The 26,496-nt window shown below is 41.1% G+C and overlaps 4 protein-coding genes across 4 annotated transcripts; 1 reads left to right on the top strand and 3 right to left on the bottom strand.

Moving 5' to 3' along the window:
- Window positions 1–6,405: 6,405 nt before the first annotated feature.
- nr0b2a (nuclear receptor subfamily 0, group B, member 2a) lies at window positions 6,406–7,638 on the top strand. The gene is made up of 2 exons (XM_055042069.1): window positions 6,406–6,971; window positions 7,072–7,638. The coding sequence occupies exons 1-2, from the start codon at window positions 6,458–6,460 to the stop codon at window positions 7,317–7,319; spliced, it is 762 nt and encodes a 253-aa protein (XP_054898044.1). The 5' UTR covers window positions 6,406–6,457; the 3' UTR covers window positions 7,320–7,638.
- A 2,200-nt stretch (window positions 7,639–9,838) lies between these two features.
- kdf1a (keratinocyte differentiation factor 1a) lies at window positions 9,839–15,685 on the bottom strand. The gene is made up of 4 exons (XM_055041781.1): window positions 15,378–15,685; window positions 13,056–14,104; window positions 12,582–12,656; window positions 9,839–10,469 (listed from the first exon to the last, which is right to left on the bottom strand). Exons 2-4 carry the CDS (start codon window positions 14,083–14,085, stop codon window positions 10,384–10,386), a joined length of 1,191 nt encoding a protein of 396 aa, XP_054897756.1. The 5' UTR covers window positions 14,086–14,104; window positions 15,378–15,685; the 3' UTR covers window positions 9,839–10,383.
- A 1,474-nt stretch (window positions 15,686–17,159) lies between these two features.
- On the bottom strand, window positions 17,160–20,111 carry LOC129367617 (trophoblast glycoprotein-like). Its single transcript, XM_055042175.1, has 2 exons — window positions 19,335–20,111; window positions 17,160–19,152 (listed from the first exon to the last, which is right to left on the bottom strand). The coding sequence occupies exons 1-2, from the start codon at window positions 19,595–19,597 to the stop codon at window positions 18,183–18,185; spliced, it is 1,233 nt and encodes a 410-aa protein (XP_054898150.1). The 5' UTR covers window positions 19,598–20,111; the 3' UTR covers window positions 17,160–18,182.
- A 106-nt stretch (window positions 20,112–20,217) lies between these two features.
- LOC129367618 (transmembrane protein 222-like) lies at window positions 20,218–25,662 on the bottom strand. Its single transcript, XM_055042176.1, has 6 exons — window positions 25,518–25,662; window positions 25,236–25,320; window positions 25,083–25,114; window positions 24,914–25,010; window positions 24,687–24,817; window positions 20,218–22,267 (listed from the first exon to the last, which is right to left on the bottom strand). Exons 1-6 carry the CDS (start codon window positions 25,634–25,636, stop codon window positions 22,180–22,182), a joined length of 552 nt encoding a protein of 183 aa, XP_054898151.1. The 5' UTR covers window positions 25,637–25,662; the 3' UTR covers window positions 20,218–22,179.
- Window positions 25,663–26,496: the final 834 nt, after the last annotated feature.

The raw sequence follows: 26,496 nt of genomic DNA, 5'->3' as shown, positions 1-26,496 counted from the left end.
TAAACTTGTTTTCTCTTTAGAAACATTTATAAAAGCTGAAATCTCTATTTAAATGAGGTCTTTAGACTTCTTGCATTTTAACCATCTCGTTGCAGAGGTTTTGCAGATCTGTTCGGGGTTGTTGTCCTGCTTGTCTGCTGAGATTCAGCTGGTGGACATCATGTAACGTGATCGATTCAGAAATACCTCAGCACAGACGAGTTCACGGTCAGCACGATGACTGCCAGGTGCCCAGGTCACCTGAAACAAGTACATTCATTCCCCACCCACTTGACAGGCTGCAGGAGGTGTTCATGCTGAACTGATGAGCTAAGTTTGATTTCCCCTGAATGCATTTCTGTGCACTTTAGTCTCACCTGCAGCTGTTTTTTCAAAAGCAGCTTTAAAATGCGAGTCGTGCTGGACTGTCGGGATTTTTTTAGAGCAAAGAGACTTTCTCCCTGGAGACGCATCCAATCTGAGATGAGTTTAATCAGCCTGCATTGTGATGAACTTTTCTGATTTGATTTCATCTGGAGTAAAAAACTTGGCTCTCAATATTTAATTCTATATTTAGTTCTATGTATCGTTCTTTTGTGCACATCATGATCTGATTTTGGGCTGAACTTCCATTTCTGTGAAGATTGGTTTTAGAGATGTTAAAGTTAAAGATGTCTTCCTTTTCTATAAAGTTTGCCGTAATCAAAAAGCAAAAGTCCAGTTTAAGCGTTTTAACCTATTTGGAAAATCTCCAATTGATACGAACTTATATGGAAAATCATGATGTTTCTTCTTCCTGTACAAACTTCTACATTTCTCCTTCAAAGACGATCGCTTATTGAATGCCGTGAACTACCTGCCAGCGTGTGGAAACTCCTTCCGCAGACTGAACTTTGTTTTTTACACAATGCTAATAATAAGATAAGCTTCACACTAAAGATCGGACATTAATCTGCTTACTGCGAAAGTCAAATATTTTAAATATAGTTTTGGATAGGCTTATAAAATGATCTGCTTAATAACGATGTGTTTGTCCCCTACTGTTTAACATTAAAGAAACGTGGTCAGTCAAAGTTCACTAACCCAGAGGCTAACTCCAGCTGTGGCCTTCAACTCAGACTTTATCATTATATTTAGTTGGTAATGGGCAGTAAAACTAAACTCAGTAGTCTGAACTCTGACATCATTTTTACACATCATTTACCCCAGATTATTCAGCCGAAGTCATGGTCACTCCGGTTATGAGAGGATCCTACTAATGAGAAGAAATATGTTTTGTTATTCGTGTTTCTACAATTTTACCTACACAACCAGTAAAAAGAGCTAACCCTCCCCCTCAGGTTCTTCTTCTAAATGAAAAGTAACATTTTTTCTAACCAAAGTCTAATTTACATCTAGATGTAGCAAAATGATCTAAAAAAAAATAACCTTGAATTATTATTACTTGATGTTTAAGTTTTTTGCAGACCGCATTCAAAATTTCCAGTATGCACTGATTCATAGAGTAGAATAGTACAATAAATATGGCACATAAGGATTCCAGAAACAAAACTTTATTGGTGAAAAAGCATAAAATAAATATTAATCTGATGTTACAAAAGCTTCATCATCTTAATAACTTCTGTACTTCTTAGAATCATGTTATTGTCTTTATTGTCAATAAAGGTATCTACGCTCAACAAAGTGTAAACTTATTTCATTGAGGCCTGTGTAGTTGTTGCATTTGCCATATTATATATCAAATTATAAATGGCTAATAACTTTTTTTCTTCTTTGTGGCTGCATGCTAAACAATCTTTTCTTCTGACAAGGTTATTTTTTTGAGAACAGAGGCAACATGTCAAAGCCAAACATCGTTCCCGTTTTCCTGACGTTATATAGAATTTATATTTGTCCATTTTAAACATGAAGCCTTGTGTAAAAGTCCTCATAACTAAGTATCCTGACACAGTCCCTTTCAGAAGAGGAGCTTTCAAAAGCTCGATTTTTACGTAATTCCAAATTGTTTAGCTTTCCAACTTTTTTCTCTATTTCTATGGATATTTAGCAGTCAAATGTTTTCATGTATTTAATCAAGCTTTCTTTTGCAACGGTGGTGTTTACAAACTTGGAAACTGAGTCCAGCCTATCTACTTCTCTTTGTCTGCTTTCTGTCTAATCTGCTCCTCATGGCTCATTATTCCTTCCGGTGTTCAGTGAACACTGTAGTGCTATCTGTGGTACACTTTATCTCAGATTAGGTCTACTGTACATTCTCAGCTATTATCTCACTTATTAATATCTTGTACTCATGTATATATGTATTTAGTGGCTTGTAAAACTGTTGCAACAATAACTTAAACAAGTTATTGTTCTGCCGTCTGTGGGCATTCATCTTCAGGTGGACTTTGACTGGGCCGCTCCAACATATGAATTTGTTGCAATGTGTCCTAAAATAATCTGTAGAACTCCAGCACTGTTTTTTTTTTTTTTTTTTTTGGATTGCTTTCCTGCTGGAAATTTGGTTTCCAGGGAAATGGCTGTGTAAAACTTCCCAGACGGATAGATGTTAATGGATTCATTATATGGACATAATATGTTGCTTCTTGATGCTTTTAGCCTAATTCATGCTGTTGCAAAGATTGTATTTACGTGATTCCTTAACTCTGACAGTGTTAGTTTACGCACACGGTACAGGTTGCTAAATGAAACCACCTTCATATGCTGAGTAACAATGTCCTCATCATGTGGTCTTCACATCATCCACCTGTGTGACATTTAACGGAGAATAAATGTGAGGGTATCCGAGCTTATTACTCACCAGAAGGTCTTCTGGTGAGTATTACTCACCAGAAGGCCTTCTGGTGAGTAATAAGTTCTTTTGCAAAGAAATCTAAAAGGTATTTTCTTTAGTTCCTTTTAGTATTTATATGATTTGGATTTCTGAGTATGGTTTACATATCCATATGTCCTAGCATGTGAGAAAGACACACTATAGCATTACTCCTATAGGTTATGCTATTGTGATAAAACGGCAGATAAAACTCACTTGGTTGTTTTTTGTTTTTTTTGTCAAGTCACCACAGATGATCTCATCGCTCGCCCACATCAGGTCATGGAAAGTTCAAAGCAATGTGACACAACCTTGCTTAGAAGTGGATCATAAACCTGACTGAGCAATATGAGTATAAATGCGGCTGAAATTTCTGAGAACATTTGTTCGACAATCACAACTTGATCTTGGTGTTGATGACCTTGTCCAAACAGAGCCAGGAATCGGCCATATTTGCCGTGAAGCAAAGCATGGAGTCATGCTCCTCTTCATCGTGCACACAGAGAGCCGGGAGTTCACTGACCCAGTGGGAAAAATAACGGGAGGAAGTAAAGTTAACACAAGTCAGGTCTCGGGGGAACCCTTAGAAGAAGAGCAAATTGAGCTGTCAAGTGATGTATAATAGATCACAAATTTAAATAGATACCCTATTTTTTAAATATGTAAATGAAAGGATCCATGAATGTGGAATTATGTTGTCACAGTTCCCAATTTTTGACCCATTTAAGCTTGTTTTGATTTTAAGTGACTACAGATGTGAAGATTTGGATCGTCTTTGGAAGACAAGGCAATTACATCACATCCAACCTGAGGCGGTGCTTCCTCCCTCCCAGAACATTCCACTTATAGACTGAAGGACATTTTATTTTTACTGTCCTGGCTGAGATAAGTGTCTGTCCTCCGTGCCCGTCTCTGCCTGCTCCTAACCTCTATAAACACAGGTCTTATCACAGCCATTTACAACTGTCATCATGCTTCATGAAGCCTAAGAGCTGCCGAGGTGCATTACAGGTCACCCTGTAAAAAATTAAAATAAAATAAAAGCAATGCTCATATTGTGATGTGTTTTCTTGTTTTCAAGTCGCACTCCTTCGCACACGGGCGATTATTTCTGGTATAGACGGTTAGTGTGTTAAAATGAGATTTCATCTGGGGAAAAGAAATTAGGTTGTGAAATATTTTCTAGAGGAATCCTTCAAGGAATGAGCAGGGCCGCCGCCAGGACTCTTGAGGCCCCATGGCAAAAAAAATTAAATTGGGCCCCCCGCGCAGATGCTGTTACAATTTCTTGAGTCTATCTGACCCATCAAAAGCGTCACAATTTTAAAGGTTTGCAACTGCCCTGCTTTCTTTGGTTCAATACTGATAACTCGCACAATATTTACTGCTGGTGAGTTTTACATGAAACAGTCTGCATACAGTGTGCGAGTCGGTTGCTAATTTTTTTTTCTGTTACTTTTAGTTTACTGAAATGTCTCTCAAGAGCAGAGCAAATACATTTTTTTCAGATCATCTCTCATGCTGTACTGTCAGTCACAACATAATGACAGTTTTAACAAATATGTAAAAAAAAAAAAAAGTATAAAAGTTACGGCAGCTTTAATTTCACTCAGGAGAGGACGGGTCAGGAGGGACTTGGTTTACAGCTGCTGCTGACCGACTCATCTGCTGTTAAATGTGGTAAAAGGTACAATATATGAATATGTTGATAATTTATTTCCTTAATTCATTGAATGTTAGTGAAATGAAGGCAAACAGCAGTTTGTAGCTCAGCTAACTATGCTAAATGCTTGATAATCTCACAGTCTAGGAGAAAAACTGGGTTATGAATTGACACTTTAAAAAAAACACACACACACAAAAAAATGTGGAGGGCCCCCTGTTGGTCAGGGGCCCTTGGCATTGTCCTAACTTTCCGCCCCTGGGAACGAGTAGAGAGACTAATGAAGTAAGGCAAACACTCGGTGACTGGTGCTGCCAGTTGTGTCTGGCGTCTAATCTCTTTATTGCAGTTTTACACTACATGACTGACCTTGACTTCGCTGCTCCACAGTTGACCTCTTCTCCAGGAACTTTCCCTCTGCAACACTTTAAAGCTCCTGGGCAACACTCAGAGCAAATGTTAAAAAAAAAACTAAACTAAACTAAAAAAAAACTTCTTTTGTGTCATTTGACCAAGTCATAAACATTTTTCATGTGCATCCACCGAGGAGCTAAACGTCCAAACCAAGAGAAGAAGAAGAAAAAAAGCATCTTTTACCGTTTTGTTTGTATGAGATCATAATAAAGTCATTTGCTTATCGTATTCCCCCCTCGGTGCCAGGCACAGGCAGGATAATAAATTAGGATTGCGAAACATTGCGTTGCCTGTCACAGAAACCATAAATTGAAATTCCATGATCTAATTTTTCTGTTTATCTCTTTTGATTATTTTAGGACAACAACATCCACGTTACGTACAACCAACACTCTTCTTTTAAATCAAAATGTTGTTGAAAAGTTTATTTGTTTGGCTTATTTACACATGCATAACAACAATGATAAAGTTCTTTGTGAAAATTAGCTAATTACCTAACACCAGTTACACACATTCACACACAAATGCCAACAATACCAATACGTGTTTTAATGGGTGGATTTTAAAAGAGGACAAAGTGCAGAGTGGAGTTAGATGGGAGTTTTAGTAAAGAAATAACCAATGAACCTCAAACGATGAACCACTGGGAACCGGGAAAGGAGATGAAATGCAACGGAAGGAGCCAGCGGAGAACAATGACGTCAGGAAGCTGAATACAGGAGGGAGAGGAAATGACAAAAGAGCCAGGAGAACTAATGACAATTAACTAATTAACTAGCTACTAATGAGAGCCAAACACAATAAAACCGTGCACGGAAAGAAACACAAATCTAAAAAGACACATCCAAAACACAATCAGACTGACTGAGCCAAGACAAGGAGCAAGATAAGATGGAAATGAACAAAAACAAAAAGAAAGAAGAACTGAAACCAAATGTCCAAACACATAAGAATCATAACAACACCTAGTTTAATTGTTTTTTTTTATTTAGCTAATTTTGCATTAGAAATAACCAAATGTAAAAGAAAAAAAGAAAAGCAGCTAAACGATGTGGTGTAAACCAACACCAGCCTCCACACACCACTCACAATGTTGCTTCCAGATTAAATGTTTATTTAGATAAAAGGCCACTTAATGAGGACATAATGTAAAGGCCACTTTTTTTCCCCCCCTTGTGCTCTGGCCTCCTTCCAGCTCCACAGGTGTGAGGCGGCGGGTGCAGTGACACAGTGGGAGGCTGATTACCTCTGCAGGCCTTGGAAGCTCGGTACTGCCTGGGTTAACGACACCGGCTCTCAGATAAGGCCGATCCCCTCGTGGTGTCCGTGTGTTACTCCAGCAGCTGCTCTTCATTGAGAAAAGCTTATCAGTTTCCCAGGGCTGTTCGAGCGGTGACCTGGCGGAGCGCGTGGTTGTTTTTCACATCGAGTGTATTGACATTTCAAGGTCCAACAAGGAGGCGGAGGGCGGGGAGGGACGGGGGGGCGGCTTTATAAGTAAAGGCGGACAGGAGGAAGCATTAACACCCAACAGAAAGAGAGAGAGCCGACTGTTCACCCGAAGAGACCGAACATCCTGGTCGGAAAAGATGGACAGCAGGTGTGACTGCGCGAGCAGCGGCGACCGGCTTCCGAATCCCATCCTCTACAACATCTTGAGCCAAATGGACAGAGGCGGCGCCTTCCGCCACATCTCGGCTCCCCGCAGGTGCAACTGCGAGGTGCGCAGGTCGGTGTGCCTGGTCAGACCCGCGGAGGTCTGCAGGGAGGCCTCCGCGGTCCTGGTGAAGACCGTGCGCTTCATGAGGAGCCTGCCGGCCTTCCAGCAGCTGCCGCCGGGCGACCAGCACGCCCTCCTCAGGAGCTGCTGGGCGCCGCTCTTCATCCTGGGTCTGGCCCAGGAGCGCGTGGACTTCGACGTGACGGACGTTCCCGCCGACAGCATGCTGAAAAAGATCCTCCTGAACCGCCAGGAGACGGGGAGGGAGCAGCCCACCATGGCGGGCGTCAGCAGGCTGAGGGGCTGCCTGAAGAAGTTCTGGAGTTTGGATTTGAGCCCGAAGGAGTACGCATACCTGAAAGGGACCACTATATTTAATCCAGGTAGGCAGCTCACTGGAGTTAGTCACTTCCAAGTGTGCAAAAAAAAAAAAAGTACACGATTCCTAAAAATAAAATATATTCCCTTTTATTTCAACAACAGATGTGCCAGAGTTACAGGCAGGCCTGTTTGTGGAGGGGCTGCAGCAGGAAGCTCAGCACGCCCTGAGCGAGGTGGTCCAGCTCCTACACCCGGGTCACCAAGAGCGCTTCGCCCGGATCCTCCTCACAGCCTCCACGCTGCAGGGCATCACACCCAGCCTCATCACCGAGCTCTTCTTCCGGCCTGTGATTGGCCAGGCCAACCTGCTGGAGCTGCTGGTCGACATGCTCTTCTGCAGAAATCCATGATCATCTGTTTATTTGGTTTTTTTATCATTATTATTATCACCATCATTATTACACCCCTTCAATGCTGCAGCCAAAAAAAAAAAAAAATCTTGCAAAAAACTGTCAAGAGAAACTGTTATTTTTCTACACGGGATTAGGATTTGCTTCCATTTTTCAAGAAGCTGAGGTCACTTTAGTCCAGACTGAGCAGAAATCCTCCACTAAAGAGAAAGCGTTGTCTTTCCACAGCATACTTGACCTTTTCTGTTGCTTTGTTGTTGTATATAAATGTCGTTTGCTTCAAATGAAGACTTGAAATAAATATATTTTTGTACATGAATTCACTAGTGATGCCTTCACTCTCAGATCCATGCATTTTTGACACGTTCAGCTCAACTACTGCACAACAAAGAGGCTTTGAAATTCTTCCAAGTGTGTCCAAAAGCACAAATCTGAACGTTTCCACGCCACTTCTTTAGACCAGCTGGGAAAACTGTGGCAAAATTAAAACTAAGATTCAGGGTGAATGTTGCCTGCGCATCACCCTGCAAAATTAATCATTCCACTTGAAACCACATGCTATAACCATAAATTTCAGTGTGACAAAACAACACAAAGTAGTGCACAATTATGAAGACGAAGGAAAATAATATGAAATCTCTTATGTTAGTTGCTCATAAAAAAAAACACAAAAAGTCTGACATGAATTTGTGCGTCCTTTCAAAACATCTGGAAATCGTTTGACTCCAAGATTTGCATGAGGCTGAATGTTTCCTGCACTCTTCTCTGCAGAACTGCTCAACAGTTTTAAAAAAAAATGAACAAAAGTTCAAATCTGTGAACATCACATCACCTTTTTAAAGTCTTGCAACATATTCTTAACTGGACTTAGGTCTAGACTTTGACAGCACCAGTCTGACACATGAACATGCTGTGACATAAACCATCCTCTCTCAGCTGATCGTCTGACTGGAGGGTGAACCTCTGCCCCGGTTGGAAATCTTTAGCAGCCTCAGTGACATGCTTCCTGTGGATGAGCGTGTTCTGGCTGCTGTGTTGCATTAGTTTACCACAAATATTTCGGCCTCTGCTGACCAAAGCTGCTTCTTCTGTCTGCTGTCTCCCGCCTGGCTTGTGGCAAAAAACAAAACAAATGGAGCTCTTTCTGGTTTTCTTATTGCCGCATTTGTATATTTAAGGGCGTTATATGAAAGGGGGGCTGAATGCAAAGTGCACTGTTCAGACTTTATTTTGTAAGGTAATATTGAAAACCTCCTATTTTCCTTCCACTTCACAATAATGCATGCGCTTATTGCAGCAACTTTAACAATGGTCCTGTGTCTCCCTCTCATGGAAAATGATGGAATCTTTTTTTTTCTTTGTCCCAGCAAGTAGTTTTCTGAAAATCGCTCTTTAATTTACTCTCCTTCTGAACAATGTCAATGTTTTCCCCCTCATCAATTTAATCCGTAAAAGTAAGTAATGATATACAACAGTCGACAGCAAACCACGGTCGTAAAAAAATCCCAATGGTGTGAATGCTGTGATTTATAAGGAACAGGCCTGCTTGGTCCTTACTCATCTCACTGTTTGGTATGCGGGTTGTGAAACTTTGAGTCTTCACATGACAACCTGTGCAGGTAAAACAGGAATGTGCCGGCGGGGGCAGTGGGCCAGAGGAAACGGGGTTATTCAGGAAAACTGCAACAATAACAGAAGGGGGCAAAAAGAAAGGGGAAAAAAAAAAGCCTGAAAAGCTTCAATTCAGACACAGAAAACAGAGATAATTACATGTTGTGCTTAAGCTTTGCGGAGCAAGCATTGCTTCTACATGACTCAACCAAAAGCTCTTCTCATCTGCTTCCAAAGGAAGTCAAAAGAATGTTCAGGAGAAGTTTTATTACGCAGTCTGACAGACGTCCTGTTTTACAACACAAGACGCAAAATGGTCCTAAATACCAGCAGCTAACACGTTTAGCCTTGGATAATTATATATATATATATATATATATATATATATATATATATATATATATATATATATATATATATATATATTTTTTTTTTGGGTTGGTTTTGTTTTGGCCTCGGTCATAAAAGAACACCAGAATCTAAAATTTCCAGAGTGTAAAAAGTGTTTGTTCGACACCAAACATAATCGACTGACTCCTGAAATCAGGTTGGTTTTCCGTGCTCCGTCTTCATTTTGCAATAAATGACAAAGACAAACCCCTGGATTTTATTTCCCTTGAGTCAGAACCAGCCAAACGAGTTCCGTCTTTTGCTGAGGGCGGAAAAACCCTGCCTGCTGCAACACTGACCTCGGGGAGGTGAGCCTGACAACAGTCCCAGAGATGAAGAAAAAGTGGGCCAGGGAGAAAACTTTACAGAAACATTTGTCGACGCAGGGAAAGAAACGCTGAAAACGAGGACATTGTTACAAGCGGATTTCGGTTTGACCTTCATTTTCCGATGTGTTGCTGATATTAGAAAGGCAGTGTGTACTGCGTATGGGCAACAAGTTTAGTGAAACGAAAGGCTTAAAAACAATGACTGAAATTTTTATTTCGTTCAAAACATGAATTGTTATATCACATATAAAAAAAACAAATCCAAAGGGGTTCAGAGTAACATTGACTTAATATGTACATCAAAATATGGCTTTTAACAACACAGTCTGCGGGTGAAACAAACCAAAGTGTCCCTCAGCAGTGGAGCGAAATGGTAGGAGACTTTAAGCTGTACATGCAGAATAAAACAATTTGTATAAACAAAAACAAAGACAAGAATGAGGACGGTTCTGTCCTGCCGCTAGCCTCGCAGGCCTTTACTGTCTAAACCTAAAACACTGCGCTGATACAAAACAAAAATCTTACATCCCTCTGCCATGAGAAAATGACAAAATAATAATTAAAAAAAGCTCCTCTGTTGGTCGTTTTTAAAGGAAAGATAAAAAATTTTTGAAGACCAATGTAAGGAGAACTATACCCATGTAGGGTAAAGGTGCTCTGCTCAGTAACAGTATAAATGAAAGGAGGCTACATGATTTGTCAGCATATAGACATTTGATTCTTTGCGTAGCTTTTCAAATCAGCAGAGGAGCTCCTGAAGAGTTTGTCCCGGTGTCGTGCTGGTAGTGAGAGAAGGCTGTGGAAGTGCTGGAGGAATATGCTGGAAGAGAAGGTAGGGGATGATTAACGACGTAATTAATGGATTTTTTTTTTTATTGCAAAAGCGGCATAGGTTCAAGCAGAGACTATGCGTTGGCATGTTTCTCGTACCCCCATAAATCTGACGCCCAAGTGACATCAGCAAACAACAGGGATGGGCAACAAAGTTGCTTCTCTTGGCCCACTGTAGATTACATTTTGCTTTTAAAAAAAGCTGTCAGATGGGAAAAGATGATCGCTCTGCAGACGCAGGAGGGTCAGTCGACATGGTTGGTCTATATAATCGCTGTACGACAGAAAAAGTTTGCCCATCACTAAAGTGTTATCATTTTAATGAAAACAGAAAAAAAAAAGAACGAAAACAAACAGCAGCACTCACAGACAACCAATGATGACGTCAGCATCCTCGCTCCATATTTACATTTTTTTTTAGTTAATTTCAATCTGATCCAAACTATTCCACTGTAGCTCTGACCCAGACATTATTTACTATTGTTGACAAGCTCACAACGTTTTCCTAATAAACTTTAATCTGATTTTGCAAAGACTTTGTACATTATTTGAGTGCCAAAATTCATATTCCCCACCAGTTAAAAAAGGACAATTGTCCTTCAGCTGTTAAGAACCTCAAATATTGTAAATATTAAATACTCACCTTTACACAGAGGATTATAAACAGAGGCTACAAATGTCAGTGATCAAACATCTTTAAAAAAAAAAGCTTCATCTGGATCACCACAGCACTGACATCACACTGATAAAAGTTTTGGAATGATAAACCTCTTAAATGTAATGCATGCAAATGTCTGATTATAGAAGTTGACACATCTGATCATAGGAAACAAATTGATCAATTGGAAAGTTGGAGAGATTGTCCTAAACTGGCTCAGGTCTTATTTTACCTAATGACTTTGTATCATTAGATAATCAAAAATAAGTAACAAATCTGGGGCTCCTCAAGGCTCCCTTGTTAGGCCACCAAGCCTCAGGGTTGGGCTTCTATAACATCTATATTTTCTTGTGCTGATAACTCATAACTTAATATTATTAAGTTATTAAAACATGTTATCATTTAATAAAGCTACTGAATCGGTACAATAACCAAACTCCACTGATTTAATGACAACAAAACAAGCACAAAAAACTCCCCCACATGTCATAACTGAAATCTGAATCCACTTACAATTTAATACTAAATCAGCTAAACCTGTCCTTCAAAGTTTTGAACCTGTAAAGCTCCCCCAGACCTACTTCTCTTCTTAATGCTATTCTTGACTGGATTACACATTTAGAACATTGGATTTACATTTAGCTGCATCCATTTAGCTTCGCTGCATCCCAACAGCATGATGTTTCCATGGACCACTTCAACACATGCAACCCACAGAGGTTTGCAACAAAACAAATGTTCAAAACGTATGAATGCTTCAGCAGCCACTGTATATCAGCATCAAAGGTGCACCGAGTTTAACCCAAGCCGCTGATCCATTCCCAGGCCTCACTGTGAAAGTTATGGAAACACAATGTGCTGTACCCTCATTCAAAGACATGTAACAGGACACCCAGTCCCTTTTAGCAACCTCTTCACATAAGAGCGAGGAGGGAGGGGGAGAAAAAGTGCCTGTTGCACTGTAATCCATTTGTAACCTGAGTTGTTTGCTAAAGTGACATAATAAATCAGGGGACATGTATTTAATGTGGCTTAATCTTCTGCTTAAGCAGATCGTGTAGCATGACTGCAGAGCTGGAGGGGGGGAGAGAACGAGGCAGGTGATGTAGGCGTTCAATAGCATGGGGGGGGGAGCTTTTCACCAGCCGAGAATTGTAATATGTGAAGAAAAGGGCAGGAATGCAGCACTTTGCTGTGTAAGGTGAGGTGTGTTACTGGGGAAAAAAAAAAAAGAAGTTGAGAAGATGCCTACTGCTGCAGTGGTCCCACAATTATCCCTCTAAGATAAGAACAGTTGGAAACTAAATGTGAATAACTTTAGATCCTTAAAGCTTTAATTCCTTCTGTGTTTTTAATACCCTCTCCAAAAACAAACAGGGAAAAAAGAAAAAAAAATCACACAAGTGTCTATGCGTCGGTGAAAAATTCCCCAAATGTACTCACTTCTTGAGCCGTATTGTCTCATTTTCCTCGCCAGCTCATCTGACGGCGTTTGCTCAGACACTTTCACCTCTGGAACTGCGAAGGGAAGCCAGATGGACACAATGAAGACAAGCGGACAGGGTGCAACCACCAGTATTGCTATGAGTTTAAGAGGCAGAAATAATCTGGTCATCTGCTGCTTCAGTGTTTTGGTGAAACATGCGTACATGTTTCAACTTGCCCCAGATTAACTGACTGTTAATAGGCCTTTGCCTGCAAAATGTCTAGTGTGTTGAGGCTTACAACTCTGAGCTAAACAAAGACTGCAACGTTCCAACAGACTATGAGTCACTGGGAGACGACAGGTCAGATGTTTCCAATATTTGGTATTCTGCAACCTCCAGGCTGCAAAATACCTACATGAATCATAAATCTTTGCAGCAATTTTTTTTAAAAATATAACTACAACAAAAACATGTGTTGCCATTTCCTTACAATCACTGCTCATGAAGGTTTGGGTCATGGTCTCGTTGCCGCTATCGGGCAGAGTCCCGTCGTTCCTGCCGTTAGGACGCTGCCCCGTCGACTGGTGGCTGGCCTTCTTCTTGGCCTTCCTGGTGCTGATGCGGATGACCCCATGCACCAGCTTGCACTCGGCCTCCTGCTCCTCCAGGTTGTAGTTCTGGGCTATGCTGTAGATGAGCTCGCTTATCTCGTTCGTCTTGCGGAAGAAAGAGGAATCGGATGTACACTTGGCGAGCTCTTCGATCTGATGGAAGGCGTACAGCTCCAAGAGCTTCTTGGTGATAAGAGAGTCAACGTCTGTGCTGTCGCACGGGTCGTCCAAGTCGTAGCAGTCGTTGGACAAGAGGCTGGTGTTGCTGATCGGTCTCTGGCTTTCCCCTTTTGCGGGAGGACGGGTCCGTTTGGAAGGATTCACTGGATAATTTACAATCTCGCCTCGAAAACGAACGTCTTGGTAACGGAAACTTTCGCTGGTGGGTAACCTGGCAGATTTGGCGGGCTTGCCGGGCTCCATGGAGACACCACAGGTTGGGTTGGTCAGAGCCACGCCGTTAGAAGGCTCACCGCCTGATTTGGGTGGGTGGTCTGTTGAGCTCTCGTTAACGGGCAGAGAGGGCTCTCGGCTGCCACAACAGCCACAATTGAGCATACGGCAGAGCAAGGCCTTGCAGCCACTCCAGCCCATCGAGGGGCAGGAGCCACATGAGGGCCTGCTGGCCGGCGCGCTGTCAGCCGACCCTGGAATAAATCCTATAGTCTCTGAGCCCCGGGTCGTGCCGTTTCGCGGGTATCTTCTACTGGGGCCATTCTTGTTCTCCGAATGCCGAGGGTGGTCGTTGTGGTGCTCCCGGAAATGTTCCCCATGAAGGTCCCTGAGGTCAGTTAAGCCCGTGCTCTCCCTGTATATAGTTCGACTTGGTTTGTGGTTGCCCTGAGAGGTGGAGGTGTGGTGCTTTGAGTGGCGGGACGTCTGGGGAGGCCCTGAGCTGTGGCCAGGCATGGCTCAAAACGCCCGGGGCCTGCAGGGGGAAAGAGAGCCATGCATGTTAGTGGACATTACTCCTTTATATGACAAAAAGGCCTGCAGAGAAGGACATTCAATCTCATTATATATCTGTGCTATAATCAAATAGAAATACGAAATGTGTTGATACTCTGTGTAACCAAAGTAGTTTGTTTATTTAAACATTGCATTCTGATTTCAATACCACCAACTTTGATTTCACCATGAATAAACAATGTATTTTTATTTATGTCTGATGGTTAATTTTATTGGGTTTTAACATTTTTACGTTTTTGCTTGTCTTGTTTTACTTCGTTCATACTAGTCTTTGGTGAAGCCATTATGTTTTCTTAATTATGCATTTTGTATAATTTTAGTCTTTCATATTCAATATTTTTCGACTGCAGTTTTAACGTACCATGAATATGATTAACTGAATGTAACATGATTTGATTTCATTAAATGTAAAATGTCATTTTGATCTTTATCTGTCTTAAGAGATGCAGTACATCATTCAGTGTGTTAGATTTTTGTTTTGTCAATTTTAACGTTTTACTTTAAAATTGACAGTAGTATTGCATGTCAGGTTTTTTTTGTTGTTGTTTATGCAAACCTTTATATTTATTCAAAAATGTGTACATTTTGTGTATATTTATTGCAGGGTGGCCAAAGGGGATGACTTTGCATATTAAATTTTCGTTTTTATCCGATTAAAAAAATCCTGTTTCTATTTGATTCTGCTGTACTTTTAAATTCATCTTAACAGCTAAAATCTCCTTTTACTTTTAAACTTGTTTACATTGTATTGCATATTATATAATTGTAATTGTACTTTTCATTACAAACAAAACGAATGCTTTATTTGCTGCTAAGCACACTGTGGTATTTATGTGTGTATTTTACATTAATTATAAATATGAGAGATGCTTCCAGTTGGTTCCCCTAGTTCTACATGTCAATCTGTATCTCTAATAAATATGACCTATTTTTATTAGCTTAGCACCTTCTGATTGTTTGCACGCTTCTTCCACCGTTTTGCATTTTTAAGTATGCAATAATCCTTTTATTTGAAGAATAAAACTCCAGAGTTTAAAGCTCTCAGAGATCTGATCAATTAAGCAGTTAAAAAAAATAACTATATGAATTCAACAACAGGGTGCGCTGATTGCTGCCTTCGCTGAAGTTTTTGGGGTGTTCCCCTTTAGCTCCAGACTACCTGTGCCATCAGCGCCAAAAAGCCCGTTTAAGGAGCAACTGCTCCTCATTTCACTTGCAAAGCTCCCACTTACCGCATAAGCAGAAACAGTTGTGGTGGTGCTCGCTGGTGAGCGAACCGCGGAAGTCTCACACCGACACGGCTGCTGCTGCTGCTGCTGCTGCTCGCGCCTCGAAGGTGTCGACCGGACCGGGTACTTCCAGGTGAGTTTACTGTTTCATCCAACAAGCGAGGACGAGACGGTCGAAGCCCGGAGTCCGGCGCCGCCACCGAACCAGGTCAGCCCAGCACATCCAAACAGTCTCTTCTGGTCAAAGAAAACAGAGGAAAAAAAAAAAAAAGCGAGTCCCCGGAGCTGCCGAGCGTTTCCCTGTACTTGGCTATCACCTGCGGCTACAGCTAATACCGCAGCAGGGGACACACCCACAGGTGCGTGCTGACGTCACCCGAGGCGGATGTTTAGGTGCAGAGCAACAATGACAAAAATAAAAAAGGAAGTTAACGCAACAGTACATTTCACAAAAAATAAAATAAAAACGAAGAAACAAAAGAAAAACAACTTTAACCTCTATTTGAACTATATAAGTGGTTCTCGTGAACATTTGTTACAAAAAGCAAAAAAATCCGAGATGAGTATTGAGACCACTGTTGTGGTTCCAGACGATGTAGCGCATAACCACCACTGAAATTATAATGGCTTACAGCCTACACATACTTGCAAAATAGCACAAAAAATATATATATATTTTTTTTTCTTTTGTTATCTCCATTGCTGAAAAAAAATCAATTAATATAACTTCAAAACCAAATTACTATAATTTTGGTCAGTGCAGTGAAATCTTTGTTTAATCCTTTAGTTCAGAGGTTTGAAGTGGACATAGTCAGGTTTATCGCTAAGGGATAAACCTGACTATGTTTAGTCAGGTCCGTGAAGTCATCCCCACTTCACGGACACACACACACACTCAGCAGTCGCTCAGTGTGTGCCTTGAAGGAAAATGCTGCGTCACTTTCTGCATGAAATATCCAACGTTTCTACATGGAAAGTATGTGTAAATCTTTTGCTCAACATGATCAGAGTATCTTTAAAAGACGTCAGCGTGAGTTCATCTCGAAAAACCCAGGATTGGTAAGAGAAGAAAAAAAACAAAAACAAAAAAACAACAGAACTGTATTCCACCTACAAGGGAGAAGGGTTTATCTAAATGCACAACACCAGCTTTGAGTGTGTTTTTTTTAATCCAGGACAAAGATTGTTCACCTACTTGAGCCACAGAACAATTACTTAAAAATAAAAACTTAATCACACTAAAAATTCTGGTTTTAAAGTTAAAAATGAGAAGAAATAGAGTTGTATGAAAAACTTTTGTGAGGGTCGGGACTGCATAAAAGTGGTGGAAACACCAGTTCCAGATGTGATGGGAGCTTTGCAGAGGCCATTAGTGTTGCAATTATCCATCCTACTGGTCATTATCAATATTTGTATTCTGCAGTCGTCTGGGTCACAAGCCTTGGCAACAACTGTTTTGTAGGTCAGGAGCAGAGGAACTTTGGAAACCACCGTCGTAATTAATGCGCACACATACAAGGCAGGCCTGGCATGCTCACCGGGGTGCACAGCTGCAGAGCCAGCAGGTGTGTTTCTAAACAACATCTTTCATTTTGTCCTATTTCCACTGAACGTAGACACTTAATCACACACTCTTTGAGCAGAAATAGTGGGAACACGCCACACGGAGGAAAACAAATGATTTTCCGTAGATCTCCATTCTGGACTCCAGTCACAATAAGGGAGCGCAGAAATGAAATATAAATAAACAAATGTTTTTATTTGGAACAGAAATATGTGCTTCAAATAACATGTTGTGCTACGTGTGAAGAAACAAAAGACAAATGCAACAAAAATATGTCATCCGAGAACTTTTTGCTTCGAAACTTTACAACAGTATTAATAATACAAGACATATTTTAATACTTTATGCTTTTTCATGCATTATCCATGCTTCTGAGCTGCCGTCGATGCTACCTGTAGTGAAGTTTCCAAATGTGTGTAGTTATGACGCTAAGACTAACTAATAAACAAGAGCGTTTATCTAAAAAGCAGAAACTATCTAGAGATTATTTTCACGTGCCTAAGAAAACACAAAGGCACTTTTTATGGTGAAGTTTAAAGGATACACAGCGAGTATAAATATATTGAAATTCTAAAAGTACACCTCTCTATATATTTTTCAGGTCATTTAAATCATTTCACTTAAAGAGCGCAACTTTAATCTTTACACACCAAGTGGTAGATTTCAGCCACCTATTTCTTTTCAATTTGATGATTTATGGCTAGATAAACCCCAAAAGTAAATTTCTCAGAAAATTGGAAAATTACATAATATAAACAAAACCCTTTTTTTTCTATACAGAAATCTTGGCTTCATAAAGATTTTTCACGTACTGTACAGCTCACCCACTGAGGGCTATGTTGGGGCTTCTTTTGCATGAATTATTGCCACAATGCAGCAATCCTCTCCTCTCCTTCCTTCTGGAACCTTGATTTTCGAATGAAATATAAAATGTGCTTTCTTTATTGATGAAAAAGAGTGCTGCTGTTCCTGTTCTTTCCCCACATTTTGACATGCTAGGACAAAGCATCCAGCATCTCTTGCAGTGACCTTTCTGTAGCTTACCCTGACTGTGGAAACCTGTCAACATTTTCCATAATTATAAAAAATTAAACAAATAACCCCTCGACACATTTCACTCTTGGCAATGCATGCGACTTTTACTTTTTGAACTGAATTTTTAAACTAAAACAAATCATTGGCTGATATCCTAATTAATTAAAAAATTCACTTGTATCTTTTATTCTTTCAATGAAACTCCAAGATCACGAGTTCACAGTAAGAGAGGTTGCCACTGGTTTGACTTGTGTTTCTGTCGGGGCTTGGACTATACACGTGTCGTTTGGCAGCTGTTGGGACACCCCTTGTCCCAAATGCCTTTGTGGCCGGGTACAGCCGGCCGTGATGTGACCCAACCGAGGGTCAGAGTCTATCTCGTACCGGTAGTGATAGCCCTCCAGAACGTCCCGGCACGCGTCCCTCGTTTCTATAATCCACTTTTTCATGCCGTTTCGATTCAGGTACAGCACAAAGAGAAAAACCATGCCGACAAAGCCCAGCACCACCCCCAGGAAAACGTATGACGTCTGCAAGGTGAGGTCAGCTACCTCAGCCAGGACTGGAACTACACAACCAATGGCCTGGACGGTGAGCCCTTGCAGCCGGGTGTCGGCTAGCGCCTCCGGTGATGCACATCTGACCGCGTCAGCATCCACCCGGGCTCTGGTTTTATTCAGCCAGGTCACAAAGTCCCGACTCTCACAGGAGCAGGTGTACGGGTTGTTACCGAGAAAGATCTGAGCGTTGCCAAGTCTCTCTAGTTCTTGAAGTGCGTCGAGCCTGAATGCCTCGAAGTCGTTGTGCGTCAGGTCTAGGGTCTCCAGATGGTCTATGCCGGAAAAGGTCCCCGCATAGACAGTCACCAAGGAGTTGTTCCTGAGCAAGAGCTGCTGCAAATTGGGAACGTGGGAGAACATGCCAGGCGGGAGAAGGGCCAGGAGGTTTCCAGAAAGGTCGAGGCGGCGGAGCCCCCAGAGTCCGCCCCAGCGGAGAGCCGTGGTCAGGTCGGTCAGGGCGGTGAAGTTGTGCAGTGAGCGGCTCAGATTGAGCTCCTGAAGGGGGCTTCCGGGTATATTGAGTGCCTCTGGGTGGATTAGTGCCAGCTGGTTACCACTGAGGTCCAAGGAGTGCAGGCTGGTGAGGCCGGCAAAGGTGTGGGAGGCCAACTCTGTGATCCTGAGAAGACGACTAACACTGTGACAATTGCTCTTAGACATTTTTATGCCATTCTAATGCTGAATAACACATATAGCATCTTTAAAGGGAACAAACACGGCCACAGATAAACCCATTGCTTCTTTATTATATACACGCCAACAAAGTTAGTTCACTGAAAAACAGAACACTGACATTCTCACCTGTTATTGCTTAAAATGACGTTGGTGACATTCTGCAGTTCTGTAAACGAATCTGGTCCCACTTGATGTATATTATTCCCTGTGATGACGACACTCCGGGTATATCCTGGAATGTTTTGTGGCACTACGAGCAGATCCTTAGAGACACACTTCACCGTGTGGGTGACCGCACAACATTCACAGCCTAAAGGACACGCCGAGCACTGATAGGCTGCAAGTAAAAGGACAACTCCTAGAAAAACACAAGCTGCCAAAAGGCACATGTCTGCAGAATTGGAAAAAATTGGAAACAAAGAAGTTGCAGAGGAAAATGACAGCAGAGAAAAATGTGACCTTTTCCTTCTGACGCCAATCTAACACTGCGTTCGTGGGAAAAGCTGCTTGTTCCAGCAATAGTGCCTTCTCATCTGCTCCACGGTGGGAATAAGGGTTCCCATAAATTGATGGTTGCTCCTATCGAACTGAATCTGCTTGCTAAAAAAAGGTATGTGGCTCCCTTAAAGGTACAGAGGACGATTAGATTAGAGCGCCCACAGCCACTGACCTACACCACTGTCTGACAGAGGACACAGCGGGAGAATATTAACAATTACTTGCGAAACGTACAAAATTAAACAATTATTAAACAGTAGCTATGTAGGTAGATCGCTTTCAAAACAGATCTGTTCATAGTGGTGAGTCCTGCTCCAGTGACATTCCAGGTTGCAAAATTACAGAGCATTCATAATTTGCTTGCAAATAATGAATAAATAACTTAGACATATTCAAACAAAGACACTTCCAAGTTTGTTTGTTTTTCTTCACACCATTCTGTCTTTGGTAGCGACTCAGATCTCATTCACAAAAAAAAACAACAAAAAAAAACAGATGAGAACTTTCAGCATTAAGATTTCAAATCCATTTTATAGCGATTCATCACTGGAGTCGACATTAGGCGCCGCAGAAACGGATTTATCAGTGTCGCTCATGAAAAATGCATCACACCACTCCCCTGTGGTGGATTACGGTGAAAATGAACCTCCTTAATGTGACTATTTTTCCCGAGAAAAAGCACACAGCATATTATAGGATAACAAAACTTATTAAAAATTACAAGCGCAAGAAAGATTTGCAGACCCTGTATTGTACCGTACTAAAACGAAACAAAACTTTGTTACACAAAGGGCAAATGTCACTTTTCAGAGCTATAAGAGCCATAAATATTGAAAATATGAAACTTAAATAAATCATAACCAGATTTTCAGAGCAGATAATGGATTTTTTAAAAAAAGCATTTGAAGCCACTTCCTTCCTAAAAATAGGAGGCGAGTATTTATGAACGGCAGTGTATTTTCTGAAGCCAGTCTGTTGAACTACTACTATACTAAGGACAAGGACTGGTTTCTGCATAAAAAAATTAACAAAATAAATAGATTCTTATTGGCAACACACAAAAACGAACCGAGTGAGCACATCTGCTGCAGAGATGATCTCTACAGGAAAGAGGGTTGGAAGCAAACAAGTAAAAACAATAAATTTCAACCAAAAACAGTCGCTCCACTGGAAACACTGTTTGGCCCAGGGATTTTGAAATATCAGGGGATCTCTGATTTCAACCCAGACATGAGGGACGGGCACACGGCGCAGTTCATGCCAAGCCTTAGACAGATGTCTTAAGGACAGGTGAAAAAGCTAGACGACTCTGGGTGCTGTATGTCAGCATAAAGTTTATCAGGTACGCAAATACTTTTTAATTGGGTCATTGCTCGCTATAATAATAATTGATTTTAGTTATAATACCTTTTATATGTTTCTATATCTTTAGATCTCAGTCATTGTTTATTTTATGAATCTGTTGTCAAGACCTGTAAAGTCCACAAATTAACCTCTCCAAATGTTTTCCCTGCATTTCACTTGTGACATTTATTTCACTTGTCTTTACACAAGACTGCTTGACTAGAGCTGTTATCTTGGTTAAAGATCATGCATTTTGTTGGGCGCTAAATAACTGCAGACAGAGCTAGACGCTCTCCTCAAAGTAATGTTTCTTAACTATATTGAAGTAATATAGTAAACACAAGCTGACTATATGGATAAAGGTGAGGTTTGCACAACCACTGTACAGGGTGATAAGCTAAAAGTAGGCTATTCTGGTGAGTTGTTCTGAGGAAAGTGTGGATGGATGCCTGATGTGCACATCCAAGAAACAATGTTGGCCAGAACCAAAGTAGAAATTATGTTTGTCTGACTGCTGCCAGAGTGCTAGTGTTTCAAATTACAGTTTCTACCACTAGCATTCATTCACTACTGTAGAGAAAATACACTCTCAGAAAGCTTTTAAATCCCTGGGGAGAATGCCTGTTTGGTAGGTCTCCAAGCTAATGCTCACAGATGAGATTTCACCTGACTTCCCACAGCTCAATGGATAAATTGAGCTCACTTTATTATCTCAAATATTTGCTGTTAATTTTGATATTGCTGCTTTTGTACTAGGTGAACATTGTGCTATGCGCTGATGTCAGGGTTTTGGGATTCCAGGTTTAAATTATCACTTTTCTGCAACCTTTTGCTGCGTTCTGAGCAGAACTGTGCCTCCCCCACCCTTTATGTTGTTTTATATATTTTTTGATATTGTACATGTGATTTAATAAAATTATCGGGAATTGCAACACTGGATACAAATGATAAGGTAAAGCTGCAAAAATAATGATACAAATCCTTTAAAAACAACAAGTGAGCTTGTTAAATAAAACATAACGAGTCGTTCCATTTGACATTTTGCAAACACCCCATCACAACACACACCATTCATGTCAGTGACAGTGTACAGCATCACTAAAGCGCTCTCCTGGAGCCGCTCGCTCTACTACTGTAGGTTCAGAGTCAGGATGAACGTGGCGAGGACCCCACAGAGCATGACGAAGGGGAGCCAGGTCTTCAGGACCGCTGCCCAGCTGAGGGAAAAGAGAGACCGTGTATTAAAGACAACACCTGCAAACATCTCTTATGACAGATGCCCTACTAGTGGATTCTGAAGGACACAACAACTTTAATCCCCAGAGGCTCCATGGCCTGCGTCCTACCGAACCATCCAGCTGAGAGGTGACCTCCAGCGGTGGCGCGGAGGGGAGCGCCACCGTCAGTGATGAATTGCCCAAGACTCCTTTGCTGTGGGAGTGTGCAGGAAGCGGCAGTACAAACTGTGGCTGTATTGTTCTGTATGTGGGTCAGCGGAGAATAATGAGGGGGTGGGGGGTTTCTGTGCCATATGTCTCCTAATGGAGCCGGACTCCGGCAGCGGGGCATTTTTCCAGACGGTGTATACACATCTAAAAACAAGACGCCTTATGTTTGATGTTTAAGTTTAGGCTCCTGCTAAAACACACATTTCATTAATCCTTCTGTCACTTTTTATTTATAATCTTTCAGCTTTCTCTCAGGCTTTTATGTCCATGAAATAAAAAGGAAAGTGATTTTGAGTCAATAAAGAAAATGAATTCAACCTGTTTATTTTGAACTAATACGATCTGGCAAAACAACATTGCCATTTTTTGGGCTTACTTTAGTTATAGTCATCAAGTGTTGAAAAAGTTGTTGAGGGCATAATCACCCCAGACTCCTTCTACTCAACCATCAAAAAGCTAAATGGACGTGAAGTTCTAAAAAAACTATAATTAATATTTATTAAGGAATAAATGCAGAATTCTGGTAAAAAGGAGAATTAAAGGGTGAACTGAATAAATATGAGTCTTTTATTTCCATCAAACAATATATAAAAAAAGCACATCAAATGATGGAGCAACAGCTGTGACTGCTGCCGCCTTTTCTACTTTTCGACAGGAGAACAAACAAGCGGTGTCTCTCATCGGATCTAAAGGACGTGAAACGGTTCCTTTAAAAGAATGTGTTCAATTAAAGCGAGAACTTAAGCAGAAACAAACTGGACATTTCAGTGTCTAAACGCAGGAAGCGTGTACAAACCCTTCAAAACATTCAGCTGTAATTTCAGAGAAGGTTTGTATATAAAGCCTGAAACGCTGTTCAGAATCTTATTTTCAAAAAGGTTTGAACTCCTTGTCACTTTCCCTCGACTTTACCATTAAGTGCAACTTTGTTGGTTGTTTTCTGATGTGTCGCACTCAGTCCAAGTCAAATAAGTTGAAGCTTGTGCTGCAACATGACTGTAATTTACGATCCGACATGTCCTGGACACATCGCAGGAAATAAATTGGATTTTATGAAAACTTGCTTAGCAATCTGTGCTGAAAGTTTGCAAACACGGAGACATTCGGCTCTAACTTACATCATCATGAAAGCTTTTGAAAAGCTTCCCAATATGGCTTTTCAAATGTGTAATTTATGGACAAATTAGACATTTCACAATTTTCTACAGGTGTGACAGAAGGGTTTATAATAAAGTCTCAACGCTTCTTAAGTTAATATTTAAACACACCTTGGTTTTTGTGCACACTTGCTGTTTTTATATTTTTCTTCCGCTTTTAATTTAATCCAAAATTATTGACTAATTTTAATCCGTGCCCAACTGTGGTTGAAAGAGTTTTAGATGCTCTTGGAGACAGATCCAAGATTCTAAGTCAGATGAGGGTTTTTCCCTCCATTGTCTCGCCTGGCTGTATTCTCTGGCCCATGTTGTATTTCCTGTTCTAACAACTACAGTAGTCATCATACAGGGCGACACATTTTGAAGTTTGTGGCCGACAGAGTTATTGTCAGTCATCTACAGGGAGAAGATCACTCACCTGGTCAGGTGTTGGAGGATTTTATTATGTAATGTGACATCTTGAAAAACCTACCCGTATGAGACAAAGAACAATTCAAGGCGTTCTAGGGCCACTAAGAACAGAAAACCACTTTTAACCAAACTAATCGATAACATCTGCCTATAAGATGCAAAATGTTTCAGTTTATGCACAAATTGTTGATACTGTCACTGTATGAATGTGTTTTACTTCCTGGTTGGAGAGACAAAGACAATTTTCCAGTAATAAAGTTTTATTTTATCTTATGTTATTATCTGATCTAACAGAAACATTTTCAAAAACAGTCACACAAAAGACATTCTTCCCTCTCCTTGTCAATCACATCATGGTGAATCTGAGCTGCTATCATCTGGGAAGCGATCGGGAACCAAAAGACTGCTTTTTCATCTTAATGCGATCGTTTTTGATATATTTGAACAATTTATTAATAATCTTAATTGTTTTCTTTTGTGTTTTTTGCCAATGCACGTTTGTGTCCATGTGTATTTTTTATGTTTTATGCTTTCCACCTGGTCGCAAGGCAAAAAACAAAGTGATGCTGATACATGCTCACAATTAGAACCGGAGGCTGAAGTGAGTGTGAGCAGTTTACCTCACGTGCTTCCCATGAACGAAGGACAGCACACAGAGGTTCACCATGTTCCAGGATGAGCTGTTGTCGTACCGCATCAGGTTTAAAGCCATCGCAACGTGGGAATGGCAGTTATCCATGCACAGGTTGTGCTTCAATGCGACAAGAGGGGGGGAAACAAAAGACATGTGAATGATCCTGCAGCAGCCTGAGTTACGATTGATGAAATATGGTGTATGCAGTCGTACCGGCCTGCATTTGTATTCCTCGGATGCGTCGTGCACTGCCTGGTCCCATGTTGCTGCACCGTTACCGCATACTTTATCCACATCGAGCCTCCAGTACCTACAGCAGGAGTCATTGATTTAACAGCCTTTTGAAACTATGAAACTATGAGAGTTTAGTTATCACACCTACTTTGTGGGTCGACCAAACCCCATGTTATCCTCCTGAAAGGGAAAATTACATACTTTCCATTAAAACCACAGAAATGCAAGAACATTTCAAAGTCTGCATGCTACAGCTGATGTGTTTTCACATGATCCAAAGGATCCGAGGAGAGGAACTGACCGAGACAAAGTAAGATCCCGCAAAGTCTCGTATGACCCCTGACGAGGTGCAGATGCCCATGTGACCGATGAAGGGGAGCACCCACCTGCAGGACGGATTGAACGAAACGGGTCAGTTCAGGGTCAACAGAACACGATCTGTGCATCTGTGCAAATGAACGTAAAAGCACACGGCGGCGACCAATCTGCTTTGACCGGACGTTTGAAAAACAATAGCAAAAAAAAACACATAGCAGTGTTTTCACCGCGAGAAAAGCAGGATTGGGGATTATTATCGCCTTACGATAGAATGGGAATAGGCGTCCAGACAATGCAGTACGGGTAGCGGCAGCTTTTCCTGCCGCTTTTTGGGAAATCGCCCTGGAAGTTCATCATGATGTCGGTGTCGTCCACCTCCGCCATCACAGCCCGAGATCCCGGAGGGAGACCCAGGCGACGCTGACGCAAACGCGGCGTGCAGACGGAAGCGTATGGCAGGCAGTTGCGGCACATAATCCGACAGGACGCGTGGGTCCATGTTTAAAATCTTCATTTAAAATCTTGTGGAAAAAAAATGGATAAAAACTTCGATTGACCGTCTCAGTACAAGTATTGACACCTCTTCAACTTGTCTACAGACTGAGTGCGTTTGATGACCTGATGAAATGTGTGCTCGTTTGCGAAATGGGAGGAAAACTAAAGATTTTCTGTTCGATTTGATATCGATAAATTGGTAGATTCATGGGCGTCCAGCTGCATCGATCAGAAGAGCTTTATCGTCAATATCAAAATCAAGTGTAATAATCGATTGTGTCAGTGTCCAAAATATACTTCTAAATATGAGTTCCCATTGTTATTATTTTTTGGGAAATAACATTGTCTAAAATGTCTAATTTCCTCTCCCTGGCCTGTCTGTGGAGTTCCATCATGATGCCGTTTACTATTATTCTCTAGCAAACCTTGAAAGGTTTTACAACTTTGTTTTATTTTTGGGCAACCAGAGTACAGAGTCCTGTATGCTTTGTGTTAGTCTCTTTACTGAGAAAGTCTCAGTAAAATGCCATCGGTTGCATTAAGATGAGTTCAAAAAGTATTACTTTTGGAAACTGTTATGCTTTCCATGTGACAACCATTCTGTATGTGTATATTTTTCTGCGATTGCTGTAATCTAGGTGATTAACGAGATAGTAACAGAACAATGTCAGTCGGTGAGTGTTAGAGCAATACAAATAGGGTTAATTGAGCACACACACTGAAAGCTAAACCAATTGTACTTTACTAGT

The sequence above is a fragment of the Poeciliopsis prolifica genome, unplaced genomic scaffold, assembly GCF_027474105.1.
Source record: "Poeciliopsis prolifica strain line A6 unplaced genomic scaffold, Auburn_PproV2 SCAFFOLD017, whole genome shotgun sequence".
NCBI lineage: Eukaryota > Metazoa > Chordata > Actinopteri > Cyprinodontiformes > Poeciliidae > Poeciliopsis > Poeciliopsis prolifica.
The sequence above is the reverse complement of the archived record's forward strand: the minus strand, read 5'-3'. Positions and strand labels throughout refer to the sequence as shown.

What these genes read in the sequence shown, in the direction of transcription:
- nr0b2a (XM_055042069.1), top strand. Translation starts at nt 6,458, where the DNA reads ATGGACAGCAGGTGTGACTGCGCGAGCAGCGGCGACCGGCTTCCGAAT. An exon ending in GACCACTATATTTAATCCAG is followed by an intron (nt 6,972 to 7,071) that starts GTAGGCAGCTCA and finishes TTTCAACAACAG; the next exon opens with ATGTGCCAGAGTTACAGGCA.
- LOC129367617 (XM_055042175.1), bottom strand. Translation starts at nt 19,597, where the DNA reads ATGTGCCTTTTGGCAGCTTGTGTTTTTCTAGGAGTTGTCCTTTTACTT. An exon ending in GTCATTTTAAGCAATAACAG is followed by an intron (nt 19,153 to 19,334) that starts GTGAGAATGTCA and finishes TCGTCTTCTCAG; the next exon opens with GATCACAGAGTTGGCCTCCC.
- LOC129367618 (XM_055042176.1), bottom strand. Translation starts at nt 25,636, where the DNA reads ATGGCGGAGGTGGACGACACCGACATCATGATGAACTTCCAGGGCGAT. An exon ending in AGGAATACAAATGCAGGCCG is followed by an intron (nt 24,818 to 24,913) that starts GTACGACTGCAT and finishes GTCGCATTGAAG; the next exon opens with CACAACCTGTGCATGGATAA. An exon ending in GTTCATGGGAAGCACGTGAG is followed by an intron (nt 22,268 to 24,686) that starts GTAAACTGCTCA and finishes CTTTTCCCTCAG; the next exon opens with CTGGGCAGCGGTCCTGAAGA.
- kdf1a (XM_055041781.1), bottom strand. Translation starts at nt 14,085, where the DNA reads ATGCCTGGCCACAGCTCAGGGCCTCCCCAGACGTCCCGCCACTCAAAG. An exon ending in AACCTTCATGAGCAGTGATT is followed by an intron (nt 12,657 to 13,055) that starts GTAAGGAAATGG and finishes TTCCCTTCGCAG; the next exon opens with TTCCAGAGGTGAAAGTGTCT. An exon ending in GAGACAATACGGCTCAAGAA is followed by an intron (nt 10,470 to 12,581) that starts GTGAGTACATTT and finishes CTTCTCTTCCAG; the next exon opens with CATATTCCTCCAGCACTTCC.